At 40.2% G+C, this 26,290-nt stretch overlaps 1 protein-coding gene across 11 annotated transcripts in view; it reads left to right on the top strand.

Moving 5' to 3' along the window:
• PDE8B (phosphodiesterase 8B) overlaps positions 1–26,290 on the top strand; it is a 383,716-nt gene that overhangs the window by 47,585 nt on the left and 309,841 nt on the right. For 7 of the 11 annotated variants that reach the window (XM_082457151.1, XM_082457136.1, XM_082457138.1 and 4 more), the window contains 2 exons: positions 9,532–9,741; positions 9,858–9,990. In XM_082457151.1, the coding sequence (XP_082313277.1) occupies positions 9,970–9,990 (21 nt within the window). In that variant the 5' untranslated portion in view covers positions 9,532–9,741; positions 9,858–9,969. Of the gene's footprint in view, positions 1–33; positions 4,145–4,407; positions 6,297–9,531; positions 9,742–9,857; positions 9,991–26,290 lie in introns of those variants that run through there. The other 4 variants (XM_082457139.1, XM_082457134.1, XM_082457135.1 and 1 more) reach the window with 4 other exon arrangements.

The raw sequence follows: 26,290 nt of genomic DNA, 5'->3' as shown, positions 1-26,290 counted from the left end.
AAATAAATAAAAATTTAAAAAACAAAACAAAAATGGGATGGGGGCTTCCCTGGTGGCACAGTGGTTGAGAATCTGCCTGCTAATGCAGGGGACACGGGTTCGAGCCCTGGTCTGGGAAGATCCCACATGCCGCGGAGCAACTGGGCCCCTGCGCCACAACTACTGAGCCTGCGCGTCTGGAGCCTGTGCTCCGCAGCAAGAGAGGCCGCGACAGTGAGAGGCCCGCGCGCCGCAATGAAGAGTGGCCCCCACTTGCCGCAGCTAGAGAAAGCCCTCGCACAGAAACGAAGATCCAACACGGCCAAAAATAAATAAATAAATAAATAAATGAAAAAAAAAAAAAAAGGGATGGGAACTGTAACGGGGTTGAGGGTGGACTCAGTCAGATGTGGAAGAAGGAACAGATATGAGAAGCTCTAGTGCTCATGGGCTGGCCAAGGCAGAGTCAAGATGGAAGCTGCTTATTTGAATTTCTGTCCAAGCTCTTCTAGTGGCCGTGTCAGACCTGTCTGGATGCCACTACCTTAGAGAAGACTGCTTCCTGGTCCTCATTGTCTTACCACAAAGTAAGGAACACCAGTGGTCAAATTCCAGAGTCAGCGAGTGCCCTCTATAGAAAAGACCACTTCACCAAAACCTCAAAAAGTCACACTCTTGCTCTAGCTATGAGTCTATCTACTTTGCCCTCACATTTTGTATATCTTGTTCAATTTGGGCATTATTTTCCCCTGCAGGAGTAAAATAGAGTGGTGGATGTGGGGTGGTATGACTAGAGATTGGTCATTGTTAAAGCAAAGGGGAGGCTTCAGAGTCTGAGATGGCCAAGGGGGGACACCAAATCCACAGACCAACCAGAGCAAAGGCACAGATGTGTTGCCCACCCGAGAATCATTACAAATAAGGGTGGCCACCCAGGGAGCAGGAGAAACTCCCTCCACTTCCCTGGCACCTTAGGCTGCCCATGTTGATAGTGACCAGAGTCTCAAAACCATATATCTAAACATCTGTTGTGACAAGTCCAAGGGCACTCATGAGGACATGGAGTCTGAATATCTGAAATAGGTACCATCCTTGGAAAGTTGGAGCCTAAGGATGCCGTCTCCTCAGCCCCTCTCAGCCTGAAGCACCACAGTGATTTCTTATCCTCACCCCTCCCTAACCTTTCACCCTCTGTCCCTGCTTTCAGGCCCTAAATGGATTAAGTTAGGAGTTTCCTAGGACAAGTGACACTTTTCCCTCTTGCTCTCAGTGTTTTTTTTTTTTCTTTGCCCAATAGCATGTATATTTTGAGTAGAACAAATGGGTGAGGATTATCTGCCTGAGAGCCCTTTCCAGAACAGGGTGTTTCCAGAACAGGTAAACGGAGTGCTGTCATTCTAGTCTATTGTGATGATTAACAAGATTTCCTTATTTCCTATGAGTTTGTTTATCAAAGGCTCTAGTGTGGAATTTATTTAGGAAAAACAAATTCTTTCTAGCTTCTACTTCTTGGCTGAGAGGAATAGGGATTCATGGTTTAGGAAACCCCAAATAGGAAAACCTTCTTGTTTTTTCCTTTGAATTAATCAGTTATAAATTAATCAATTATTTTCAACTTTTCTACCTGCTTTTATTTCCCACAATCCAGGCCCCTTTCCTACTACGCCCAATCATCAATCTACAGGACTGTGTAAATATAATTCTTGTTGATTCTTTTAAACATTAACCATAATCCAGCCCCCCCCAAAAAGTCTTAGTAGCGCAGTCCTAGCAGAGCAAATTTTAACACTGACCCAAGTGATTTGTTTTTTATTTAGATACTTTGAACTGAATTCAGAGGGTGAAGTGGTCATAGGTAAAACTAACAATTAGTTACCCCAAGCTTGCAGTAGAGGCAAAGAAATGTCAAGTCATTAATGAAAATGACTCCAACTTCCCTCCTGAAACCAAGTTGTTCCCAGTACGTCGATGTCTGTCACAATCTGTGTAAAAGGGCAGAACATGCTACACAACAGCCCATTTGAAAACCCAGCTGCAAAACATTAAATTAGAACACACAGGCCTTTGGGCAGTGTGAGGCTGACTTGTCTGCAGCACGATAGTTGCCAAGGGAAACAGAGAGCGCTCTTTGCAGGGAGCCCTCAGGGGCTCAGCCAGTTCTCTTCCCCTTTATTTCTCATTCGGCTAAAGAGAGTGAGGCCACTTCCTGCTGACCACAGACGCGTGGGTAACCTCTCAGCAGAGCCAAGCCCAACTTGTTCATCCACAGAACTATGATTTAAATAAACAGTGGTGTTTTTAATCCACCAGGTTTGGGGTTGGTTTGCTACATAGCAATATAATCTGATGCAGTGTACTTCCCTGTACACTGTCTTTTGTCAATTTGGTAAAAATTCTCAGTCATTATCACTTCAGTTGTTGCTTCCTCCCCATTTCCTATTTCCCTCTTCCATAACTCCTAATGGGTACATTTTCTGTTATTTATGATTCTGTCCTTGGTGATTCTTAAACTCTTTTTTTCCCCCCCCTTTTTATCTCTGTGCTACATTCTGAGTCATGACCTTAGTTCCAGTTTCCTTATTTTCTATGCAAGTATTAAATATATCTATTTAGTTTTGACTTTCAATGAATATAGGTTTCATTTATAAAAGAACTATTTGGTCCTTTTCCAAATCTACCTTTTCTTTTTCCATGATTTCCTGTTTTCCTTTGTACTCTCTATTCCTCCTTTCATCTTGTAAGTCATCTAAAACATACTTATTTTATAGCCATCTATAGGTTGATCTGTTTTCTCTACTTCGTGGGGCATTATTTCTCCTGTTAATTTCATGATCTGGCCCTGGGTGACTTCCTCCTATGATTTGTAATTTTTATTATGAGCTTATTTTTAGCAGGGTTTTTTCCCTTGGGGAAGAACTGTGTGCCTGGGGTTGTTAGATTGTCCTGTCACTGTGGCTGCAAGTTTGCTTCTGCTAGACTCCTAGAGACATCACCAGTTCTCAACTTGCTTTTATGTTCCTTCTCCGCCTGGTATTTCTGTCTCACAGTGAAAATGCAGAACTCATGTCAATGTATGACACAGGTATAGTTTCACGTTTTTGTGGGTGAATTTTTTTTTCACCTATAGCCTGAGGACACAGGAACTTATCTGATCCTGTTTTTGCCAGTAGCCTAGCACTCAGGAACTCAGATTTTGCAGATTGCTCAATGCCCGCCCATTGCTTCCTTGCTCACACCAGAGACAACATCTTATTGGCCTGCAAGGGTGTTAAGATCCCTAGCTGATCCAAACCCTGCACAGGCTACAGAAACATTAGCCCCTACTTACTGCTCAGCCTCTAGGTTCCCTCTTTGTTTCTAGAATAGGGAGAGTTCCCGTTCTTTCTGTCAATGGCACATATATACACGACTGTTTGTCCAGTGTTTCTCAGTAGCAGTAGCCGAAGGGGAACCCTTCTGCATCAACTCAGCCCACTGAAATGCTGGAGGTTCTCTTCACACTTTTGAGATATAATTTTATAATAATGAAAGGTAAAATTCACAAGAAAGACATAACATTTGGGAATCTGTATATGCTGAATCGCAGTGCATCAAAATATACAAAGCAAAATGTGTTAGAAACACAATCATCGTGGAGACTTTAACATGGTACGTTGAGACTTTACCAAATCAAGAAAGTAAAAATTAAACATAAAGAAGGATCTGAATAGTACTACAAACAAGGCAGGTTTACTACATATACATCACACAGTAATCTAGAAGAGTGAGTATACATTTTCTGATGCTCATTTAACATTAAAACCCTCAAGAATTTAAACAGCAGTAGATAGAGTTGAATTGCTCATGGCTTGTTGCTAAAGGCATTTGCTGTACCTGTGTCATGGAAGGTCCTCTGCTTTGGATCCCCTCTGTGTCCAACTCAGATTTAAACTCTGTGGGCCACTAAAGTCCTCTGAATCATCTCCAGCTCTGCAGGATGCATCGCAGAGCCACTTTGTTCAGCTGCAATTTGGAGACAGGGTCATATCCGACTTTGGCTATTTCTGTACAGACCACGGATCCTTGAAGCAGGACACTCCTCCTTACCAGCATCTGACTCAACAAGTCCACCTGTCCACTTAATTGGTGGCCACTACCCAGTAACTCCTACTGCCAGTACCATAAGGTTTGTTTTGAAAACTTTGCAGCTTCTTGTAATATTGCTTGTAATTATGAAAATTGAAAACAACGGAAATGCCTATCAAAGGGGGAATGGATAATAAAATATATTTGTATTATCCTGTGATATGATTTTTATCATAATATCCTAGTATATTGTGATGTGCATTATCATAATATTCTATTATATTATGATATGAATTGTTATAACAGCCATTAGAAGGAATGGGTTGTACCTATATGTAGCATAATATATCCATGTGTAAAATAATCTTTATGTAATGTCAACTCATGACAATGTAATAAAGAAGAAATTTTGTGGAATAAAATGTACATGTTGTCATTTACATGAGTTTTAAAACACGTAAATAATATGTATTATTTAAGAATACATATATATGCGTGTAAAATTACCACAGATGGTTGGGATATACACTAAATTCATGATAGTTGCTTCTGGGGTTTGGGGTGAAGAAATAGAACAGTGGCTGGGGACTTAACTATTATCTGTTTTATTTAATTTATATAAGCACTACTGAGGCAAATATGATAAACTGTTAATAAGTGTCAATTCTGAGAAGAAAAAATGTATGTGTGTGTATGTTAGTCTTTTTTCATTTTTCTTTTTTTACAACTTTATTGAGGTATAAATTATGTACAATAAACTACACATATTTAAAGTGTAATAAAGTGTGATAAATTTTGACAGATGTATGCACCCATGAAACCTTTACCACATGAAGACAGTGAACATTTCCATAACCTCCAACAGTTTCCTCAGGCCTCTTTGTAATTCATTTCTCCTTCCTGCCTTGAACTTGGGCAACCACTGATTTGCTTTCTGTCACTATAGATTAGTTTGCTTTTTCTAGAATTTTATATAAATGGAATCCTACAGTATGTGCTTTTTGTTTTTGGCATGGTTGCTTTCACTCAGTTTCTTAAGAGAGCAGCAATTTCTCAAAAACAATTCGAAAAATCTTTAAAAACAATTTGAAAAACAACATGGAGCATATATCTGTGATTCAGAAATAGAAGAGGGAAGGAATCTGTGGAAAGGAGGTACCATTTGGGATACACTCCCATTAGGCAGAATGAACATATCTACTATAAGGCTTCCATATTCACCAAAATCTTCCCTCATATAACCTGTATTTTTAAATTTTCTGACACTGCCTGAAATTGCACAGATAAGAATCTTTTGAATATCTAAGATACCCATTTAAAAACAGAGGCATCATTGAGAATTCATTAATGGCAGTTGATTTGATGAGATACCTGTCATTCTAACCCCACCTGAACTTGACTTTACTGGGGGGATGGATGCTGGGTCATGGGCAAGGGGAGCTCAGGTGTATTGAAGCATGGAGAATTGCAGAATGTAGGGAGATGTGAGTGAGGCAGCACCCTAGGAGACTTCTGACAACACTAGAATATTGGGAACTAGGAGACTGGGATAAGGACCCGAAGAGGTGGGAGAGGGCCAGAAAAGAATGTGGGAAGATATCCAAAGTTAAGAGTCACCCATTTCAAAATGTTCCCAAAGAGCAGCCTCTGCTGAGAAATTGAGACAGAAATTCTCATTTCATCTTTCTGCATCTCTTAAGCTTAAGATCAGAGAATTCTTATTCCCTAAATTCAACCTGATATCATTATTGCTCTGTGACCTAAATTGGCTTGGCTGGGAACCACTGTTTCTGTGGGAAAATGTGCCCAACTTTCAAATAACTGAACCATAACTTGTTATATGCCAGCCAGGAACTCCTTAGGTATATAAATCTTTGTACAATGAACTATGTTATAATGGAAATATCTTCACAGATATAATTCTTAATCTATAGCCAATATCAGTCATTAAAACATACTGTTCAGTCCTTGGCCCCATAAGGGTAGGATGTTATGGAGAAGTTGGAAAGGAGCCAGGGGAGACAAAGTAAATGATGAAAGCTTTTGAAAAATAGCCCTTCAGGGAAAAGTCTACATTAGTTCAGAGAAGAGAGGTGTGAGTAGACTGAATATCAGTCTTCAAACTATAGAGGGATGTTACATTATTGACACCAAGTCTTTCTTCTCTGTTTCCATAGAGGGAGATATGAGAGAAAATGAGCTTCAGCTACAGTGGAAGGGATGTAGTCTGGTCAGACGTCCCCAACATGAAGGTTAGAATCCAGTCTCAAGTTACTAAGCTTCATTCTCACAAGGGAAGAAGTCATTCTTGAGATTTCTCAAGAGCTCTCTGCTCAGTGGCAGGCCAACTGCACCCAGACCTGGTCACCTGTCCAGGTGGTTTGCATACAGTATTATTTAGGAAACTGATAAGTTCTGTCCAAATACAGAAAATGCTTCAAGGCTACAAAGAGAGTAAAGCAAGGCTAGTGGGAAAGTCCAGACGAGGGAGATCGTAGCCTTCCATCCATCCGTCATTTGACACGGTTGGATAAGGCTGCTCCAGACAGCCCTCGGAGTTAGAGTGTGCACTGGGAGGGCGGCGAGAGCCCCTCCGCACTGTGGGCAGATGGGCCACCTTTCAGGGTGGAGGCCATTTTGGCCATCGGTGTGTTTTCAGGGGCTGTTGAAATGCCTCCAGAAGAGAGCAACTGGGCCAGAAACTGGAGGCTGGGTCAAATGAGGAACAGTAGAGGGAACCACGTGTGTTGGTCTGGAGGAGATAAGCTCGGGCCGGGGAGGACAAGAAGTCATTTTCAAATATTTGAGGCGCTGTCAAGTGCAAGAGAGATTGGAATTGTGCCGTGCAGCTCCAGAGGGAAACGCAGAGCCAGTGGTACAGGTCGCAGGGATGGAGTGTCTGCTGAGAAGAAGGAAGCGTTTTATAATAATTAGAGATATTCAAAGAGGATTGAGGCGCCTAGTGATGCAGGAAGTGTTTGTGTAAAGACTGGTTGAGTATCTCACAAGAACGTTGACAGAAGAATTTGTGAATCTTTTTTTTTTTTCTTTTTTTCCTAAGTCTCGCTAATCAAGAGAAACTTCTTGGAGAGCGAGCTGACTTAGCAATAAGCATTTTTCTCCTGGTGCTCAGGAAAGGTGGGCTTCGCAGTCTGAACCACTAGAGGGCGTCAGGACAGCAGCATTCCAGAGCCGCCATCCCGGCTCTTTAAATAGCAACCGATACTGAAACCTGGCTCTTGCCTCCCTAATTCTGCCTTCTGTGTCTCCGCCATGAATCTTTCAGGAACGCTTACATCTGATTAAATTCTTTAATGTCCGAGGGGTCTCTGTACGTCCAGAGGCACAATCACGGCTGTTGGTACTTTAACGCTGGATTTACTAATTGTATAAATAGATTAAACAATATTCCTCTGAAAATCTGAACGTTCCTTACACAACGAAAAAAAATTAAAACTTACGAATTTAACAAATATAACATTTTCCAGACATTTAAATATTAATTTATAAGCTAATTGAATTTCTTCTAAAATAATGAGTATCGTATATCGGAATCTTTTAAATGCTACAAATGCCTTTAAAAGCAGAAACATACATATGAATCATCACAATGATTACAACACTTACTATTATATTTAAACTTGAACTGCTTTAAAGTACTTATATACTTAAGTTTATTTCTCGTCTATCACTATACTTACTCTTATGAGTATTCTTATACTCTCCTGAGGATAGAGTATGTTTAAAAATGCATATTTCTTTACCTTCCTGGTGATATAGTAATTTTGTCAAACTCAAAAGCAAAAAAAAAAAAAAAAAAACATCTCTGAGTAGCTCAGGTTGGAAGTGATGGGTTTTGAAATTTCTTACAAACATACAAAATCTTCCCGTGTACTTAAAATTCTAGCAGATCTAATCAATTAAACTTAAAAACACAAGGTTACATTTTGGTAACTGAAAGTGGAGTGTTGCTATAACAAATACCTAAAACAAGTGGGATTGACTTTGAAACTGTTTAGAGGCTAGAAGAATTTTGAGGAGCATGATAGAGAAAGCCTAAGTTGCCTTTAACAGACTGTTAGTGAAAATTCAAACTTGGAGGCTGCTGCCAGTGAGGGCTCAAAAGGAAGTAAGAAATGTGGAAACTGGAGGAAGAGATTTCCTTGTTAGGTAGTAACAGAAAGCTTAGCAAAATTGTCTCCTGAAATTATATGTAAAGCAGAACAGGTAAGTGATGAACTTGTTTATCTAGCTAAGATTTCCAAGCAAAATGTTGAAGGTGCCACCTGGTTTTTTCTTGCTACATATAGTAAAATGCGAGAGGAGAAGGAAAAAATGAGGGGAAGAACTGTTAAACAAAAAGGAACTGGGACTTGATGATTTTGAAAATTCTCAGTCTCTCCAAATGGCAAAAGATGTTAAAAGTAAGAAATGACTTTCAAGCATGTGGCATAGAGTTAAACCCTGGCCTAGGAAAATGCCAAGTGGTTATTGTACTAGGTTTTGTTAAAACCTCAGGAAGATCTAAGGATCAGAATAGTATTCAGTCACATGATGGACCCTCTCTAGAGATGAAAGGTATGCCTCATACAACTTCTCAAATAATAAGGCCTGTCTTGAGTTGTCCCTTAACCATCTCAACATCTTTACCCTAGCTAAAGGAGTGCCTGTCTCAAAAGAACTGTGGATGTTACTCACATGTAAGGGAAATTGACAGGAGACCCACAAAGTATTTAAGAAATTTATTTTGGCGAAAGCACTGCCAACTTAAACGGAAAGGGACAGAAACAGTACAAAATGAAAGGAGGCTGTTAGATCTCCAAACTACTGGCAGGAAGCAGGATGATAAAAGTACTCAACTGCAAGTGTGCTACCTTTCATGAAAAAGGTAACGTGACTCAGAGGGCAGAACCAAGAGTTACTGTGGATTATTCCCAGGCCCTAGAATCTAATTAAGGAACTCTGGTAAGAGTTTGCTAGGCTGAATTTCAAAATTTCTTTGGATTGGTAACTCCTTTTCACCTTTCATATATCCCGTCCCATTTTAAGTAGAATGTGTATAACTATTTTACATACCTGTTCCTCTACTGTGTGTTAGATGGTTGGGCGTCAGATAGCTTGTCTAGTTTTGTAGACTGAGAGTAACTATACTTAAGCAGACTCATTCCTACCTGGACCTGATTTAGATGATGAGATTCTAGACTTTGAGCAGATGCTATAAAGGTATGAGATTCTTGGGGAAATTGGGAGGGAGTAAATGTATTTTTCATGTGGGAAGGACACAAATCACTGGGGACCAGAGGGTAGACTGTGGTGGACAGACTCTAGGGTAGCCCTTACATTCCCTACCTCCTGTGTGTGATTCCTCTCGAGTGTGAACGGGACCTGTGAAATGCTTCTAATTGGTAGAATTTGGCAAAGGCAATTGGATATGTGTGATTATGTGCACATGATTATATTACATAAAACTGCAATTCGTCTTGCTAGGAGACCTCCTCTCCTCTGCTGGCTTTGAAGGAGCAAACTGCCTTGTTATGAGCTACCATATGCATCAAGGAGCTGAAGACAGCCTCCAACTGATGTCAGCAAGAAAATAAAGTCCTCAGTTGACAACCTGCAAGAAACTGAATACTCCAACAGCTGTATGAGCTTGGAGGCAGATCTGACCCCAGTCAAACTTTTGAAGTCCACAGGCAGGTAAGCAGAAAAGGAAGATCACGAGCAGGCTGGTATCCCATGAACGTGAGCCAGAATTCCACAAAGACAGGTTGAAACTCATATTTGTTCTTGTTGTCTTTGAACTTGTTGACAAGGGTGTCCTACAGAAGCTGGAGTCCTTCGTCATGGGGCTAAACACATACACCTGGCCCAGGAGTCAGACAAACTGAACGGGAATCCAGGGAAGGAGAGCAATTGCAAGCCCGGATGCTGCGTCACACCAATGAGGTGAGTAAGCAGATCAGAAACAAGGTGTGTCAGCTCCAAAATGACTTATACAGGTACCAAGATATAACATCATATAAACTTATACAGTCTTAAATATTTCTAAACTGTTAACAATGTTGGAACAACTCTCTTTTACATTTAACCTTAAAATCCCAAGTCTAATTTGCACTTTCAAAAGTTCACCATGGCTGTTGAGTGGACTATTCTCTTATATGGTTGTATAACATTGTGTTTATACATTTATCAGATAACAGATATTTGGGTTGTTTTCAGTTTTTGAATGTTATAAATAATGCTACTGTAAACATTTACGTACAAGTCTTCGTGCAGACATAGGTTTCTTTTTGTTTTTTTGTTTTTTATTTAACATCTTTATTGGAGTATAATTGCTTTACAATGTTGTGTTCGTTTCTGCTGTATAACAAAGTGAATCAGCTATATGTATACATATATCCCCATATCTTCCCTCTCATGTCTCTCTCCCACACTCCCTATCCCACCCCTCTAGGTGGTCACAAAGCACCGAGCTGATCTCCCTGTGCTATGCAGCTGCTTCCCACTAGCTAGCTATTTTACATTTGGTAGTGTATATAAGTCCATGCCACTCTCTCACTTCGTCCCAGCTTCCCCTTCCCCCTCCCCGTGTCCTCAAGTCCATTCTCTATGTCTGCATCTTTATTCCTGTCCTGGCCCTATGTTCATTAGAACCTTTTTTTTTTTGGTTTTTTTTAGATTCCATATATACGTGTTAGCATACGGTATTTGTTTTTCTCTTTCTGACTTACTTCACTCTGTATGACAGACTCTAGGTCCATCCACCTCACTACAATTAGCTCCATTTTGTTTCTTTTTGTGGCTGAGAAATATTCCATTGTATATATGTGCCACATCTTCTTTATCCATTTATCTAGACATATGTTTTTATTTCTCTTGGGTAGATTTCTAGGAGTGGAATCACTAGGTTGTATGGTAAATGTATGTCTAGCTTTTAAAGAAACCATCAAACTGTCTTCTACTGTCGTTGAACTATTTTACATTCTTATCAACAATGTATGAAGATTCCAGTTCTTCCACATCCTCACAAACATTTGGTGTTGTCTCTCTTACATTCTAGCTGTTCCAGTAGGTATATAGTAGAATCTCATTGTAGTTTTAATTTGCATTTCCCTAATGACTAATGATTAGGGCATCTTTCAACATGCTTTTTAGAAATTTGTGTACCATCTTTAGTGAAATATCTATTTAAATCTTTTGCCCGTTTTTAAATTGGGTGGTCTTATTAATGAGTTGGAAGAGTTTTTTAATTTCTTCTATATACAAGTCCTTTATAAGATCTATAATTCTGTATATTTTCTCCTAGTCTATAGCTTATTTTTTAAAATTTTTGCTTAGTGATCTTTTACAGTACAAAAGTTTAATTTTGATGAAGTCCAATTTATCATATTTTCTTTTAAGTGTCATGGTTTTGTTGTCATATCTAAGGACTCTTTGTTCAACCCAAAGTTACCAAGATTTTCTCCTATTTTTTTCCCAGAAGTTTTATGGTTTTAGCTCTTATATTTAGGCCTGTGATACACTCAAGTTCATTTCTTATCTATGATGTGAGATAAGGGCCTAAGTTTATGTTTTTGTATGTAGGGGATATGCAATAGTCACCATTTGCTGAAAAAAGACTAATTCATTCCCCCATTGAATTATTTTGGCACCTTTATCAAAAATCAGTTGACCATAATGCAAGTGTTTATATCTGGACTCTCAAACTTCATTCATTGATCTATATGTATTTCTTCCACCAATACCACACTGTATTGAGTCACGTGGCTTTATAGTAAATTTTGAAATCAGGTAATATAAGTCTTCTAACTTTGTTCTTCTACTGCAAAATTATTTTGATTATAATAATAAATTATTATTTTGCATTTCCATATAATTTTTAGGATCAGTGTGTCAATTTCTATCAAAAAAAAAAAGCGTGCTGGGATTTTGATAGGGATTGTGTTGAATATACAGATCAATTTGGGGAGAATTTCCATCTTGAAGATATTGAGCCTTCCTATCCATAAATAGAGATTGTTTTTTTGTTTATTTGAATCTTCATTAATTCCTCTTAGTAATGTTTTATAATTTTTAGTGTATAAGTCTTACACTTCTTTTATTAAATTTATTCCTAAATATTTTATTCTGTTTATGCTTTGTGAGTAGAATTAAAACATTTTTTATTTTCAGATTTGTCATTGCTAGTATAGAAATACAATTGATTTTTAAATATTGATTTTGTATCCTACAATATTGCTAAACTCATTATTAGTTCTAGTCATCTTGTATGTGGATTCCTTGGGATTTTCTGTGCACAAGGTGATATCATGTATGAATATAAGCAGTTCTACTTCTCCTTTACCCTCAGTCTACTTATAATGAGCTATTATATTTTCTTTTCTACACTGGTCAGACCCTGCCTTGGCTCATAGTATTTATTCTTGGCCACCACGTGTTCCTTGGGGAAACAAACAAAACAAATTAAAAAGATAAAATAATGATCACTGTAATCCCTACCCTCAGGCACAACCTTTATGAACCCTTGGGGTGGATTCTTCCAGACATTTTTGCTAGAGGCATCATAGCAGAGCTTGTGATGTACTGAGCCACATCCTTCAGCCACCAGATTTCAGCATAGCTGTGGTGAACATGGCCAATTACTTTGCCAGCGTCCATCCAGGCTCACATCACAGTGTCTCTTGCCTGTGCTGTCTAGGAGTCTGCAAAGTCTGCTCAGCTATATATAGGCACAACCCACACTTTAAGGCAAGTAATACCCCTGGGTTGGGGGCAGCTCTAAACCAATGAGAGCAGGATTTCATAAATAAATGCCCCAGCCTTCCCATCCTGCAGGACATAGAATGTGGACAGTTCTAAGGCGCCTTCTACATATTCCTCAGAGCCCCTATGGGATTGAACCCCAGTTGCCCACAGCTGTAACCCACTCATTTGTTGACTTTTCTCCCTTCCCCATTTGCCCCACTTCTGTTTCCTAAGATTCCTAACTTTCCCCGCCCCCCCGCGAATTATCTGCACCCAAGTCCTATCTCAGGGTCTGTTTTCAGGGAAACCTAATTAAGGCAGGCAGCATATTTGGTCCCTTGACAAACTGAGGTATGTCTATGGCACAACCATCCAGAGAGTGAAAGGGCTGGTAATGACACGACATAAAAACAATGAAAATAGCTGAGGAAACTGGGAGAAGAGAAAACTTACAGAAATAATTATAGTCATTTTAAAATTCCTGGAAAGCATTCATGTAGAAGAGGACCAGGGGAGATACGAGCATTGATTCTAGGTTGTGTATCAGATATTAGGCAATGTGCCAACACATGTGATATCTTATTCCATCTAACAACAATCCAGGGAGGTAATTACTATCTTTATCTTTCAAATGAGTAAACTGAGATACAAAGAGTTGAAACGACTTGCTCAAGGTCCAAAACTAGCAAGTATATGAACTGAGATTCAAATCCACACCTACTTGTGCCCCGGCTTGTGTCTTCCTGCTGTCCTGTGCCTGTTGCACTGACGGGCAAGACTGGGACCAACAGGCAGACATTCTGAGTCTGCAGAATTGTCTTTATACAAATGCAGAGCATGACGGAGATTGTTTAGATGTTCACTGATGCTATTTTCTCTTCCTGGATGCAGAAGAACATTTCATGTTCCAGCTTCCTTTACAGTTAGATTGGGGCCGTGTGCCAGGGTTCTGGCAAATGGGAATGTGCAGATGTGATGCACCTGATGTTCTCTCTCTCTCTCTCTTTCTTTTTTTCCTCTTAGCTAGCTGAAAGCAGAGAACTCAGTAGAGGATTCTGGGAAGGTCCTGGGAGATGGCAGAGCTACCAGATAGAAGGTATATGGATCCGCAGGGCATGGGCTGGGATAGAGCACCCGATGTGTTCACACTGGACTGGGACGTGAGCAATAAGTGAACATAAGTTGGATTAAGCCACTGAGATTTGGGGGTTGTTATACAACTGGCATTCCCTAAGAAGCCCTGAGCTTCCTGTCTCAGAAGGCACACAAGCAGTGATCAGATGTTCAACTGCCAAGGCTGTTGTAAAAGGGATTTCTGGGAGAGTGGACCAGATGACCTGTAAAAATGATAGCTCATGTTTATTGAGCTGTTATAGATCAGGCATGTACACGCATTCTCTCATTTAAGTCTACAGTGTACTTCATCATGCTCATTTAATACGTGAGGAAAGCAAGGCACAGAGAAGTTAGGTAACTTGCCCAAGGTCACACAGCAAGTAAGAGGTAGAACCAGACACCCTTCTTACCCCTTCCAGGTACTTCACTCTTAATCACTACTCCCCACCGTCTCTAAAGCCAAAGTTACGGTTTGAAGGCTTGCAGACTGGATCATTTTTGTCCGTGCAGGAATTTTTTGTTTTGTTTTTATTTTAAAATTTCAGACTATGCTTAAAAATAAAAAGATTTCACATAGAAACCCAGTTTTGCAGTTTCTCTTGAAAATCCAGAAATTCTGGCAAAACTGGCTTATAGGCCATGATAGCAACAGGCAGCTAGAGCTGAGGAGTTGCAACCCCTTTAGGTGGGCCATCAACTTGTCTCATCAGGCTCCAGGAGCTTTTGATTTAGTGAACCCTGAAAGGTTCCATCTAAAGCTAAGTTCTCCCCAGGAACAGTGTTGGGTATATAACAGGAACTCAACAAGTGTGTAGGAAATGAATGAATAAAAGCAGAACTCAGATTCTTTCACCCCCTCCCTCTTCTTCTTCCAACTCTCCTTCCTATGATTGGGAACCAGTGAATCTGAGTCCCTAGGTGGTTAACACAAAAGACTAATTTCCCTTCTTTTCCAATCAGCCAAGACCCAGGTTAAGGTACCTACAAACACTGTGCCTGACCTGGGCTCACGGTGACATTTTCTACCAACTGAAAATGTTCGCTTCTTAGTGACTAGTGTTTGTTCTGAAGAACCAGCCGAAGCTGGGGCTGCGTGGCCAGGCAGGTTGTTTGGTTCTGTCTTTGATTAAGCTGTGCACAAGGGACACTTTGTGCAGTCTGTATAGCAGGGCGCAGACAGGCAGGCGTGCCTGCTCCCAGCTTTGGAGACTCTCTCCTAACAGTGCTCAAGATGGACAGGCACAATTTAATCCTCCTGGTTTAGAGCAGCCTCAGACCGCTGGACTTGCATGTGGGTGTGTAAGCCTTGCACAGGGGAAGCTTTTCTTCCAGGGTTGTTAGCAAAGCTCATGTGGAGGAGTCCAGGTGTGGGGCATGGCTTGGATCGGCAGCCATGACGCACACAGCGTGAGCTCCAGAAGCTCGTGGACCCCCTTAGCCATCACTGCCCATCCCCACCTCCACCCTGTCATCCCAACCCAGACCTGGGACAGCACTGCCTTTCTCTGGAGGGCTGGTATCTTGACCTCAGGGAGAAGGGGATTACAAGGGCTCCTCCAGGAGGGAACCTCCTGCTTATTTGTCTGCAGGAAAAAGGGGGTCTCTCCATAGGCTTTGACTTCTGAGGCCCCTATTGTGGAGCAAAGTGGATTGCTTAAAGCAGCCGTTCTGGATCTGCGGTGATTTTGCTCCCCCAGGGGCATTTGCTAAGCCTGGAGGCATTTTTTGGTATTAACGACTGGGGGTGGGGGAATGCTGGTGGCTTCTGGTGGATAGAGACCAGGGCTGCTGCTACACATCGTACAGTGCACAGGACAGCCCCCTGCAACAAAGAATTACCCATCCCCAAATGTCGTATGTGCCGGGGCAGAGAAACCCTGCCTTGAAGGATGGTTTTATTCCTTTTTTTAAGCTTCAAAATTATAAAAAGCAATTTATTATTTTATAATCAGAAAAATAAGTTATTTTAAATATAGATAAATATGTTGGACTTCCCAAGTATCACCTTCTTTCATTATTTACAATAGTGTTGGCACATAGTAGGTACTCAGTACCTATTTGTGCAATGAATGAATGACATACTGTACTAGTTTACCTTATTTAATTGGTTATAAGTGGTTACTTCTTTCATTGAGGCAATATACAGCTCTTTGGGGGGGGAGGGAGGGAGGTATTAGACAGTCTATTCATTCATTCATTCATTCATTCGTTTTTCTGCTTCTGGCTTTATTTAGCACATGGGCCCCTGACTCCAGCTGCACTTTGTTTAATAAAATGTCAGTTTGCTAATAAGGTTGGCCTCTCTCTTTCCTCAACCCTAACACTGTTATTTGAGTGCATTTGACTTGGTGAATTTCCGATCCATCTGTATGAGAACCAGATTTGATATTGATATGGATTGTAACCATAAAGCTGTTTTTCATTGAAAAAGAAACACTTTATAATTGAAAAATTGAATTGTTACTTGTAACACTTGAGTCAAAAAGTCCCAAACTTAAGAATTTCATATTGTTCAAAACGGGAGGCCAGGTGGAATCTGGACTCACTTCTGGTACTGCTTGGCACCTGTCAAAATTGCTGATGGCCCTGTGGCTCTGTGAACTTTGCCTTTCCCATTTGGTCAATGGTTTCTTTATGGCATTGTCACCACCTGAAATTCTATCAGATATTGTGTACTTGTTTTACTGTCTGTTTCTTCTAGATGTGGGTTCTCTAAGGGCAGGGACCTTCTCACTTATTCACTGCTGTGCCTCGAATGGTGCCTGGCACATGGGGGGCACTTAATGAATATTTGTTGAATGAACAAATGGTAGAGCAGAGAGGCCCAGAGACCGAGTGACCCACCTAAGGTCGTACTGAGCCCAGCCGTGTAACCAGGTCCAGGCCCTCTCATTTGGCCTACCCCAGCTCCCCCAACAAATACTCTGTCTGGGGGATGCTAGGCAAGCTCTACTAACACCACAGAGCTGCCCAAGGAGACTCAGGAGCACAAGGGTGTAGTATGGTATCCTCATCTCCCAGACAGGAGAGGCTGCTGGAGGGGTGAGCTTAGGACATGACACATGGGGTAACCAACCTGGTTGGCCTGGGACCGAGGAATTTCTTCAGATGCAGGAGTTTCAGCCTAAAAGGGGAAAGTTCCAGTTAAACGGGGATGAATTGGTCACCCTATGCGACAACAACATTCGTGAAAATCTGTGGTGCCCTACAGTGGATACTTCCTCTGAGAAATGCTTTCAAGTGTCAGGGAATCATGGACTCTTAGTGGTAGAAGGGAGAGACGTCAATGATCATTGAGTCCAGAAGTTGTAGACTCATCTGTCTGCATGAAACTGAGAAATGGGGATGGTGGCAAATTGGGGAATATTTGTCCCTTGTAAAAGGAGGTGGCCGCACTCAACTTGAGGTGAATATTGACCTGTGGGGAATGAGAGCCCATGCAGCCAGGTGGGCTCATTTTCCAAGAAAACCCTGAAACGTGTGTTGGGGGTGTGGGTGTGTGTGTGAGAGAGAAAGAGAGACAAGTAAGGAAATCTACTGATTTTTAAACATTGGCAACTACTTTTTTAAAGTGTAAAGATTATGCAGTGCAACAAAGTGTAACTGCAGGCCAGGTGTAGCTCATAGGCCGCTGATTGGGGGCTGCTGACATAGTCTGCTGTTTCATTCTACACAGGGGGGAAACTGAGGTACAGAGTACAATGAGTGCACAGCTAGGAGTGAAGGATCCAGGCCCCTGGAACAAAGAGCTTCGTTAAAAAAATCATTTTCTGGGAACCCTCTTACACTGTTGGTTGGAATGTATATTGGTGCAGCCACTATGGAAAACAGTATGGAGGTTCCTCAAAAAACTAAAAATAGAGTTGTCATATGATCCAGCAATGCCACTCTTGGGTGTATGTCGGACAAAACTCTAATTCAAAAAGATACATGCACCCCAATGTTCATAACAGCACTATTCACAATAGCCAAGACATGGAAGCAGCATAATGTCTATCGACAGATGAATAGATAAAGAAAATGTGGTACATATATACAATGGAATACTACTCATCCATAAAAAGATTGAAATAATGCCATTTGCAGCAACATGGATGGACTTAGAGATTATTGTACTAAGTGAAGTAAGTCAGACAGAGAAAGACAAATATCATATGATATCACTTATGTGTGGAATCTATATGACACAAGTGAACTTATCTCCGAAACAGAAACAGACTCACAGACATAGAGAACAGATTTGTGGTTGCCAAGACGGGGGGGGGTAGGTAGGGAAGGGATGGAGTAGGAGTTTGGGATTAGTAGGAGTTTGGGATTAGCATTCTATATATAATTAGTATTATATATAGAATGGATAACAACAAGGGCCTACTGTATAGCACAGGGAACTATATTCAATATCCTGTGATAAACCATAATGGAAAAGAATATAAAAAAGAATGTGCATATATGTATAAGTGAATCACTTTGCTGTACAGCAGTGATTGACACAACATTGTAAATCAACTATACTTTAATTTAAAAAAACCACTTTTTATAACGATTAGTTAATTTGGCAAGAGGGGAGGGGGACTGTAAAGGGAAAAATTAATTGAGCACCTACTATGTTTCAGACAGTTAATGATTTCACTGTGAAAAATCACACTCAATTTTTACAACCCTTTGAGCAAGTTACTTAATCTCTCTGTGCTTGTTTCCTTATGTATAAAATGAAAATCATAGTAGGTAATTCATGAAGTCGTGGTAAAGATTAAAGATTCATATGAAATGCTTGAAACCAGATAGTAAGCGTGTGTTGGCTCTCAGCGCCATTGAAGTAGGTGTTATCCTCATCCTCACTGTACACTCGAAGAAACTGATTTCTGAGAGGTTGCTTAAGTTGCCCATATTGTCCAGCAATAAATTAGAATCAAGAGTTGGACCCTGATTGTCTGAATATAATTACAGGGTCTTTTCCTCTACTCTCCTTGTTATACAACTAGGCTGGTGTTATAAATTCAAGATAAGAAAAACAAAAACAGCCCGTTTTTCTCCTTGGTAATCATTGTACAGACAGTCAAGGTCAGAACTTAAGTTCTGTGGTATTTCCCTACACTTTCAGCTGAGTATCATCTGCAATGATGGAAGAGAAAACATTACACAGATAATAAAAATGGTGGATAATAAAATAATTTCTCTTTGGACATTCATTATGCAGTTTTGGGGGGCAGCTAATTTATCTTCCTAATTATGTTTTGCTTAAGCTGATTTTAAAATTAGTTTGTTTACCCTGAGCACATACTGATTAACAGCAAGGAGAGGTGGCCTAGAAACATCTTGGGTGGTAGAGGGAAGATATCTTGAGATTTGGAGGAATTTCCTTGGATAATTTTCATGTAGCTATGGGAAGATAGAAGGTTGATATGTTGATGGTGCTCTGAGAATAAATCATTATTGGGATTTGTTGTTGGGAGTATTTAAATATAAGACTATGGATTGCAGACCCAGAGAGTTGAATGGACCCCAAGCTCCTCCTTGTTTAGTCTTTAGTGCTGAGAGTTCAGACAATCAACGCAGGTAAATCAAACAAGGAGATGGAAAAGGAGGGCTAACTGGAGGTAACTCCAGGAGTTTCCGCTCAATAGGTATCCAACAAAGATAAAATGCCTATTACATACTGTGAGTTATGCCAGGAGCTCAGGCTAGCAAGATGAATAAGGCCATTGTCTTACCCTGTGGGATTCCACAATCTATTAAAGAAAACAGACTTGTAAACAGAAATCACAGCCCAGTGGGATCAGGATTATAAAAAAGATAGGGTCAGAGTGGAGAAGAGACAGTGACAATCTGCCTAGTCAGGAAGAGGAACCTTCCAACCCTCTCTCCTCCTCTGCCCTCTTTGTGTTGAGGGTGGAAGCAGGAACCCTTGCAGGCTCAGTGTCAGCTGGCTTCTGGCTGGTCCAGCCAATGGGAGGCAAAGGTGCCAGACTGGAGGGTAGCGGAGAGAGGCGGGTCGGGGTATCTTTCCTGTTCCTTCACAGCATCTGGGTCTCTGCCATGACTCCACTTCCCGCTGGACAGGCCCACTGGGGTACAGCTTCTGCAGGGTGATCACGGCCCCTGGACTCTGGTCACCTCCTCCGATTGCCCCTCCAGCCTAGGAGCGGTAGCAGCTTCTTGCTGGTGCTAATCTCACTGTCCCCTGGTTGGTGACTCAGTGTTTTCCATCACCTGCTTTGAAACCAATCCCCTACACTAAATTCACTCCATGTGAATAGAGAAAGCCATTTCTGTATTTCTGGGTGGGCTCTGATGGATGTAGAGGGCTGCCAGGGGAGCAGATACTTGAACTGGTTTTTAAAGGGGAAGAAGAAATATGCTGGGTAAAGATCCAGAGTATCCTAAATACACTTGGAAATGTGAGACTTTGAGGATGGAGATCCAGGAGGGACAGACCACCCCGGCAATGGGGAGCCACTGAAGATTTTCAGAAAGGAGATAAAGTATGCAGGTATTTTAGAAAACTCACCTGACTGACTCTGCTCAGTACAGACTGCTAAGGAAAACAGCAGAGTGGGCATGAAGCCTAGCTAAGAGGCAATCACAACAATTCAGGCCAGAAGTCACTGAGGCTTGAACTATAACAGCCTGATGGATAGATATAGAGAGGAAAGGACACACCCTAGATATTACACTCTTAATTAACTCCAAGAAAAGAAATTTCTTATTTTCCTGGGACGTAATAGGTGCTCAATAAATATTTGTTGAATGAATTAATATACTAATAACTGCTTTTCTTTTCTTTGATATTATAAATAATGCTGCTATAAACATTTAGTACAAGTTCTTGTGTGGACATGTATTCATTTCTTTTGGTTATATACCTAGGAGTGAAGTTTCTGGGTCATATGCTAACTCTGTGTTTAACTGCTTGAGGAAGTGCCCGACTGCTTTCCAAAGCGGCTGCACCATTTTACATTCCCACCAGCAGTGTAGGAGGGTTCTGATTCCTCTGTATCCTCACCAACATTTGCTTTATCTGAATTTTTTTTTGTCGTTATTGTCACCATAGGGCGTATGAAGCTGTAAGTCACTGTGATTTTTGATTTGCGTTTCCCTGTGATTAATGATATTGAGTGTATTTTCATGTGCTTACTGGCCATTTGTATATCTTTGGAGAAATGTCTAGTCAGGTCCTTTGCCCATTTTAAAAACCTCAGTTTTGCCCTTCCTTCCCCACATTTCTCCCGCCTCCACCAGAACCCGAGGTGCTGTGATAATATTTGACCTGTCCTGCGGAACCTGTTACACAGAGTCTCTGCTTCCCCTTTTCAGGACAGCATGGGGTTCACACCACTCTAGAGCAGCTCTCTATTTACTGAATGTCCTTGCCCATTAGAGCCATTCTGTTAGCAGGGATTTACTAAGCACTTATATACTAAGAGCTGATGTTTACTGAGCACTTATCAGGCACTGTGCTCAACACTTGCCAGGCATTTGTCTCAGGCCTCATTACAGCCCAGTGAAGTGGTGCCACTTCTGTCCTCATTTTTACAGATAAAGAAGACACACAGAGGCTGGGTAATTTGCTACAGTCATGCAGCTAGTAAGTGGCAGAGCTGGAATTCATACCCAGGTATCTGACTCTGGCACCTGGGTTCTGAGCCACTAGACTTTGCTGTCTAACGCTGTATGCTGTGTGCAGCTGGGGATATAAAGAAATGTCAGGTAAATCTGTGGGGAGGAAAGATGTGAATACACAAAGAGTAAAGCTTCATGCTAAAAATATAAAGTAATTCAAGGCAACAAAAGAAAATCTGCCATAAACCGGAATGTGATTATTGCCTGATAGGGATAATGAGAGAGATCATCCCAGACTAGGGTAATCAAGAGAGGCTTAAGGAAGGAGCTAAGATTCGACTTGTGGTTTTCCTGCTAGTTGAGGAGACATGCTGAATTCCTTTGAAACAGTGTAAGAACAACTTGGAGGTCACTAGTGGACTGATGCAAATTGCAGCAGGGAATTAAAGAAAGGAGCAATTAGCATGGACTGTAAAAAGGCATCTGGGTAATCCTCCAGCTCCCAGCTCCTGTGGCTGGAGCCTCGAACGGATGGCCCATGGGCAGAATCCCTTTACTAACTTCTCCGCTGGACACCCATAGCAGACTCATTTCATACATATGCATATTCTTAGGTTGAAATAGGCCTTTTCTGGGACTCCAGCTTTTCCTTTAGGAGTGGCCTCTTCCTACTCTTTTTTTCTCACATCACCTGTGATCACAACAGGAAAGACAGAATCCCACTACAGCCAAGAAGGAGACACCATCCCTCCTGGTCCATGCAGGGATGATGGAATGGCAAGCATCCCATGAGACTTGAGTTGACTCACTTGATGGCTTATTCATTACGTAACTCAGGAAAGTGGCCCCAGCAGGATGAAGTTGGAGAGTCTGAGCATGGAGACAGGAGAATGCCTGCTTGTCCCCTGAAGTAAAATCTGTATCTTTTCAGTCTGTTTTATTCCTTCTCTTGGGGAAGTCCTCCCTTACTCTGTTTGGTCTAAGAAACTGAGAAAACTCAATCAAATGTACTGTCCTCTACCACAGAGGAGAGGATATAACCTAGCTGGCAAGTCAGATGACTCAGCTGGCCCCCAGGCTGGTGACAGGGTCGCCCCTTGCTCTCAGGCCATCATGGATCTCTGTACCCACGCATAGTCCCTGTGGCTAGACATCCTGTGAAAGCAAAAGGACTTTGGATATACACTGACAGTTTTTCTTCTGGGAAGAAAAGATCTAAAAATGTCTTTTTCTCCCAGCCCTCACCAAACCTAAGTATTTAATTTAAAAAAATCAATTTGATAAATAATAAATTATATTGTTATTCTAATTTATATATCTTTGATGTATAAAGAGTTGGAGTCTTTTTTTTTTTTTGGTCATTGGTTTTTTTTTCACTTTAAAAAATTGTTTTTAATTGAAGTGTAGTTGATTTACCATATCATGTAAGTTTCAGGTGAATAGCACAGAGATTCAGTTATACATATATATGTGTATGTGTGTGTATGTATATATATATACATACATACACACACTTTTTCAGATTCTTTTCCCCAGGTTATTATAGAATATTGAGTATAGTTCCCTGTGCTATACAGTAGGTCCTTGTTGATTATCTATTTTATGCATAGTAGTATGTACATGTTAATCCCAACCTCCTAATTTTATCTCTCCCCCTTACCCCCTTTCCCCTTTGGTAACCATAAGTTTGTTTTCTGTGTCTGTGAGTCTCTTTCTGTTTTGGAAATAAGTTCATTTGTGTCTTTCTTTTTTTTTTTAGATTTCACATATCAGCAATATCATATGATATTTGTCTTTCTCTGTCTGACTTACTTCACTTAGTATGATAATCTCTAGGTCCATCCATGTTGCTGCAAATGACATTATTTCATTCTTTTTTATGGCTTAGTAATATTCCATTGTGTGTGTGTATGTATATATATATACACCACATCTTCTTTATCCATTCCGTTGATGGACATTTAGGTTGCTTCCATGTCTTGGTTATTGTAATAGTGCTGCTGTGAACATTGGGGTGCATGTACCTTTTCGAATTAGAGTTTTCGTCTTATATTTATTTGATTTATAAAGAGTTGGAGTCTTTTTCAGACTTACTGGCCACTTGTATTTCTTCTTTTGTGAATTACTCTTTTGGATGCTTTTCTAATTTTCTATTGGTATGTTCATTTTTTTCTTATTGATTTGTAAGGAATCAATTCTTTGTATGTTAGGACCTCACAAATTTGTCTGCCTTAGTGTTGCAAATATTCTCACAGTTTGTCATTTTCTTTGGTGCTTACGATGAAATTTTTTCAGTGTACTTGCAATATAATTTATATACAGTAAAATGCATCCACTTTAAGTGTACAATTCAGTGAGTTTTGATAAATGTATATACCCATGTAGCCATGACCAAAATCAAGGTATATCAGTAGAACATTTCTGTCATCTCAAAAAAATTCCCTTGTGCCGTTTTACATGGATCTAATTTCCATCATTTTAGATTAGATCTAATTTCCATCATTTTAGATTAGTTTTTCCTATTTTGGAACTTAACATAAATGGAGTCATACAATATATACTTCACTTCACAAAGCATGTTTTTGAGATTCATCTATGCTGTTGTATTCTCAAAATAAATAACTAAGAAAATGAAAGGCAAGTCACAGATTGTGAGAAAATATTTAATATGTGTATCTGACAAAGGACTGGTATCATGGATATTTTTAATATACAAAAAATTTTTCTAGTTTTTACAAAGTCAAACATATCAGTCTTTTTCTTAAAGCTGATGTCTTTGGTGTTATTCTTAGAAAGTCACTATTATCCCTCACATTAAACAACTATTATAATTTCTGGCATTTTTATAGTGTTAAAATTTTAATTGACAATTGAAATAAAATTAAATCTAAAATGAAACATTAAAATATTTAATCTACCTGAATTACCTTTCAAAAATGTTAGCAAATTATCCCAATACCGTTTATTGATATTCCATCCTCCCCCTCCCCCAATTTAAAATGCTTTGTTTACTAAATATTAAAATAGTTTAGACACTTTGGTCAATTCTGGTCCTTTTATTCTGTTTTTCAGGCTTGGGAACAGCTGAACACTCTTAGCAGTGCTAATCTCTTTTCTGTTTTGTACCCTGTGAATACTGGCTCCTCTCTCTCTTTTTCTTTCTCTCTCCCCTCTTTCCCCCCTTTCTTTTTCTCTTTCTCATCCTTTTCCCCAGTGGTTTGTTGAAATACAATTAAGCCAACCACCTTTCCCCACCAAATCATCTTGATGTTATCTTTGGGTTTAGTGAAAACATATTTTTTCCCTCCCAACTTTATTGAGGAGTAATTGACAAATATAATTGTATGTATTTAAAATGTATAATGTGATGATTTGATATACATATATCTTGTGGAATGATCACCAAGACCAAGATAATTAACACATTTATCACCTGTGAGAATATTCTTGATTTTAATAATGAGTTCGTGTTTACTTGGTGAGAGTAAGGCAGAAATAGGGGTATTAAAGCTAATAGGGGGACTTCCCTGGTGGCACAGTGGTTAAGAATCCGCCTGCCAATTCAGGGGACACGGGTTCGAGCCCTGGTCCGGGAAGATCCCCCATGCCGTGGAGCAACTAAGCCCGTGCACCACAACTACTGAGCCAGCATGCCACAACTACTGAAGCCCATGTGCCTAGAGCCTGTGCTCTGCAGCAAGAGAAGCCACCACAATGAGAAGCCCGCACACCACAATGAAGAGTAGCCCCCGCTCACAGCAGCTAGAGAAAGCCCGTGTGGAGCAATAAAGACCCAACACAGCCAAAAATAAATAAATAAATTTATTAAAAAAAAAAAAAAAGCTAATAGGAAGCCAGCCCATTACTAACCAATAATTCAGTGGCCCTGATCTTAGCAATGAGTAGAGAGAAAATGAGCCAGTGTTTTTAAATCACAGAGATCTAATTTGTGCCTTTCCCAGGATACAAGTCCGTAGGTGAGCCCCAAAGAATTATTAACCATTCACAATAGTTCTTAGTAGTAATTGACTTATTTACACAAAGAATTGATTCCCATATTTGCTTTAACCAGACCTACAGACTAAATATACTTGACTTCAAATAAAGAAGACAGGTTAAAAGGGAGCATTAATCTTACTCATGGGAAAGTTACATTAAAATGATTTCTCTGTTACTTTTCAAAGTAGCCATGTGCCACTGATTTTACCCATGAGGCAAGCATGTAAATAAATACCAAGAGAAGGAGCAAACAGAATACCTTCTGAACTCAACTTTGTAATAGGAGTGAGGGTCAGAGATAAAATTATGAGGACCCTAAACAGACACAGCAACTTAGGAAGAGAGGGAGATGGAGAAACAGCTTGCATGGCAATCCCTTCCCTGTTAGTGTAATGTCACGCTCTGTATTTGTCTCTGGGGAGATTATGGCTTAGTTTATTTAAGGATAGGATTCTTATATAGAGTGTTTACATGGCTTAGTTGAAGTAATGGATAAGAACACTTAATAAATGCTTATTTATGCTTAATAAATTTAAGGATGTCTTTATTGTGCTTCTGAAAGTATAAGGAAGACTGAAGAAAGGTTGTTATCTACTGAAAACTGTTGATAGTGGGACTTTTAAGAAAAATCTTCATTTCCCCTTGAATAACCACTACTAACAGTTTGGTACAAATCTTCCCAGTCACAGTTTATAAAACAAGTCTCACTTACAAGGATATAATAAGGAGTTTCTTTTCCCCAGTTCTTTGGGTCTGGCCCAAGGACTGGGTAAGCAGCTGTTTTGCAAAAGCTGGCCTCTCTCCTTTCCCCCTTCACAGTCTCTGC

This window comes from Balaenoptera physalus (assembly GCF_965194825.1).
Source record: "Balaenoptera physalus genome assembly, chromosome: 3".
Lineage (NCBI taxonomy): Eukaryota > Metazoa > Chordata > Mammalia > Artiodactyla > Balaenopteridae > Balaenoptera > Balaenoptera physalus.
Note: the sequence above shows the minus strand (reverse complement) of the source record. Positions and strands in the feature narration are given on the sequence as shown.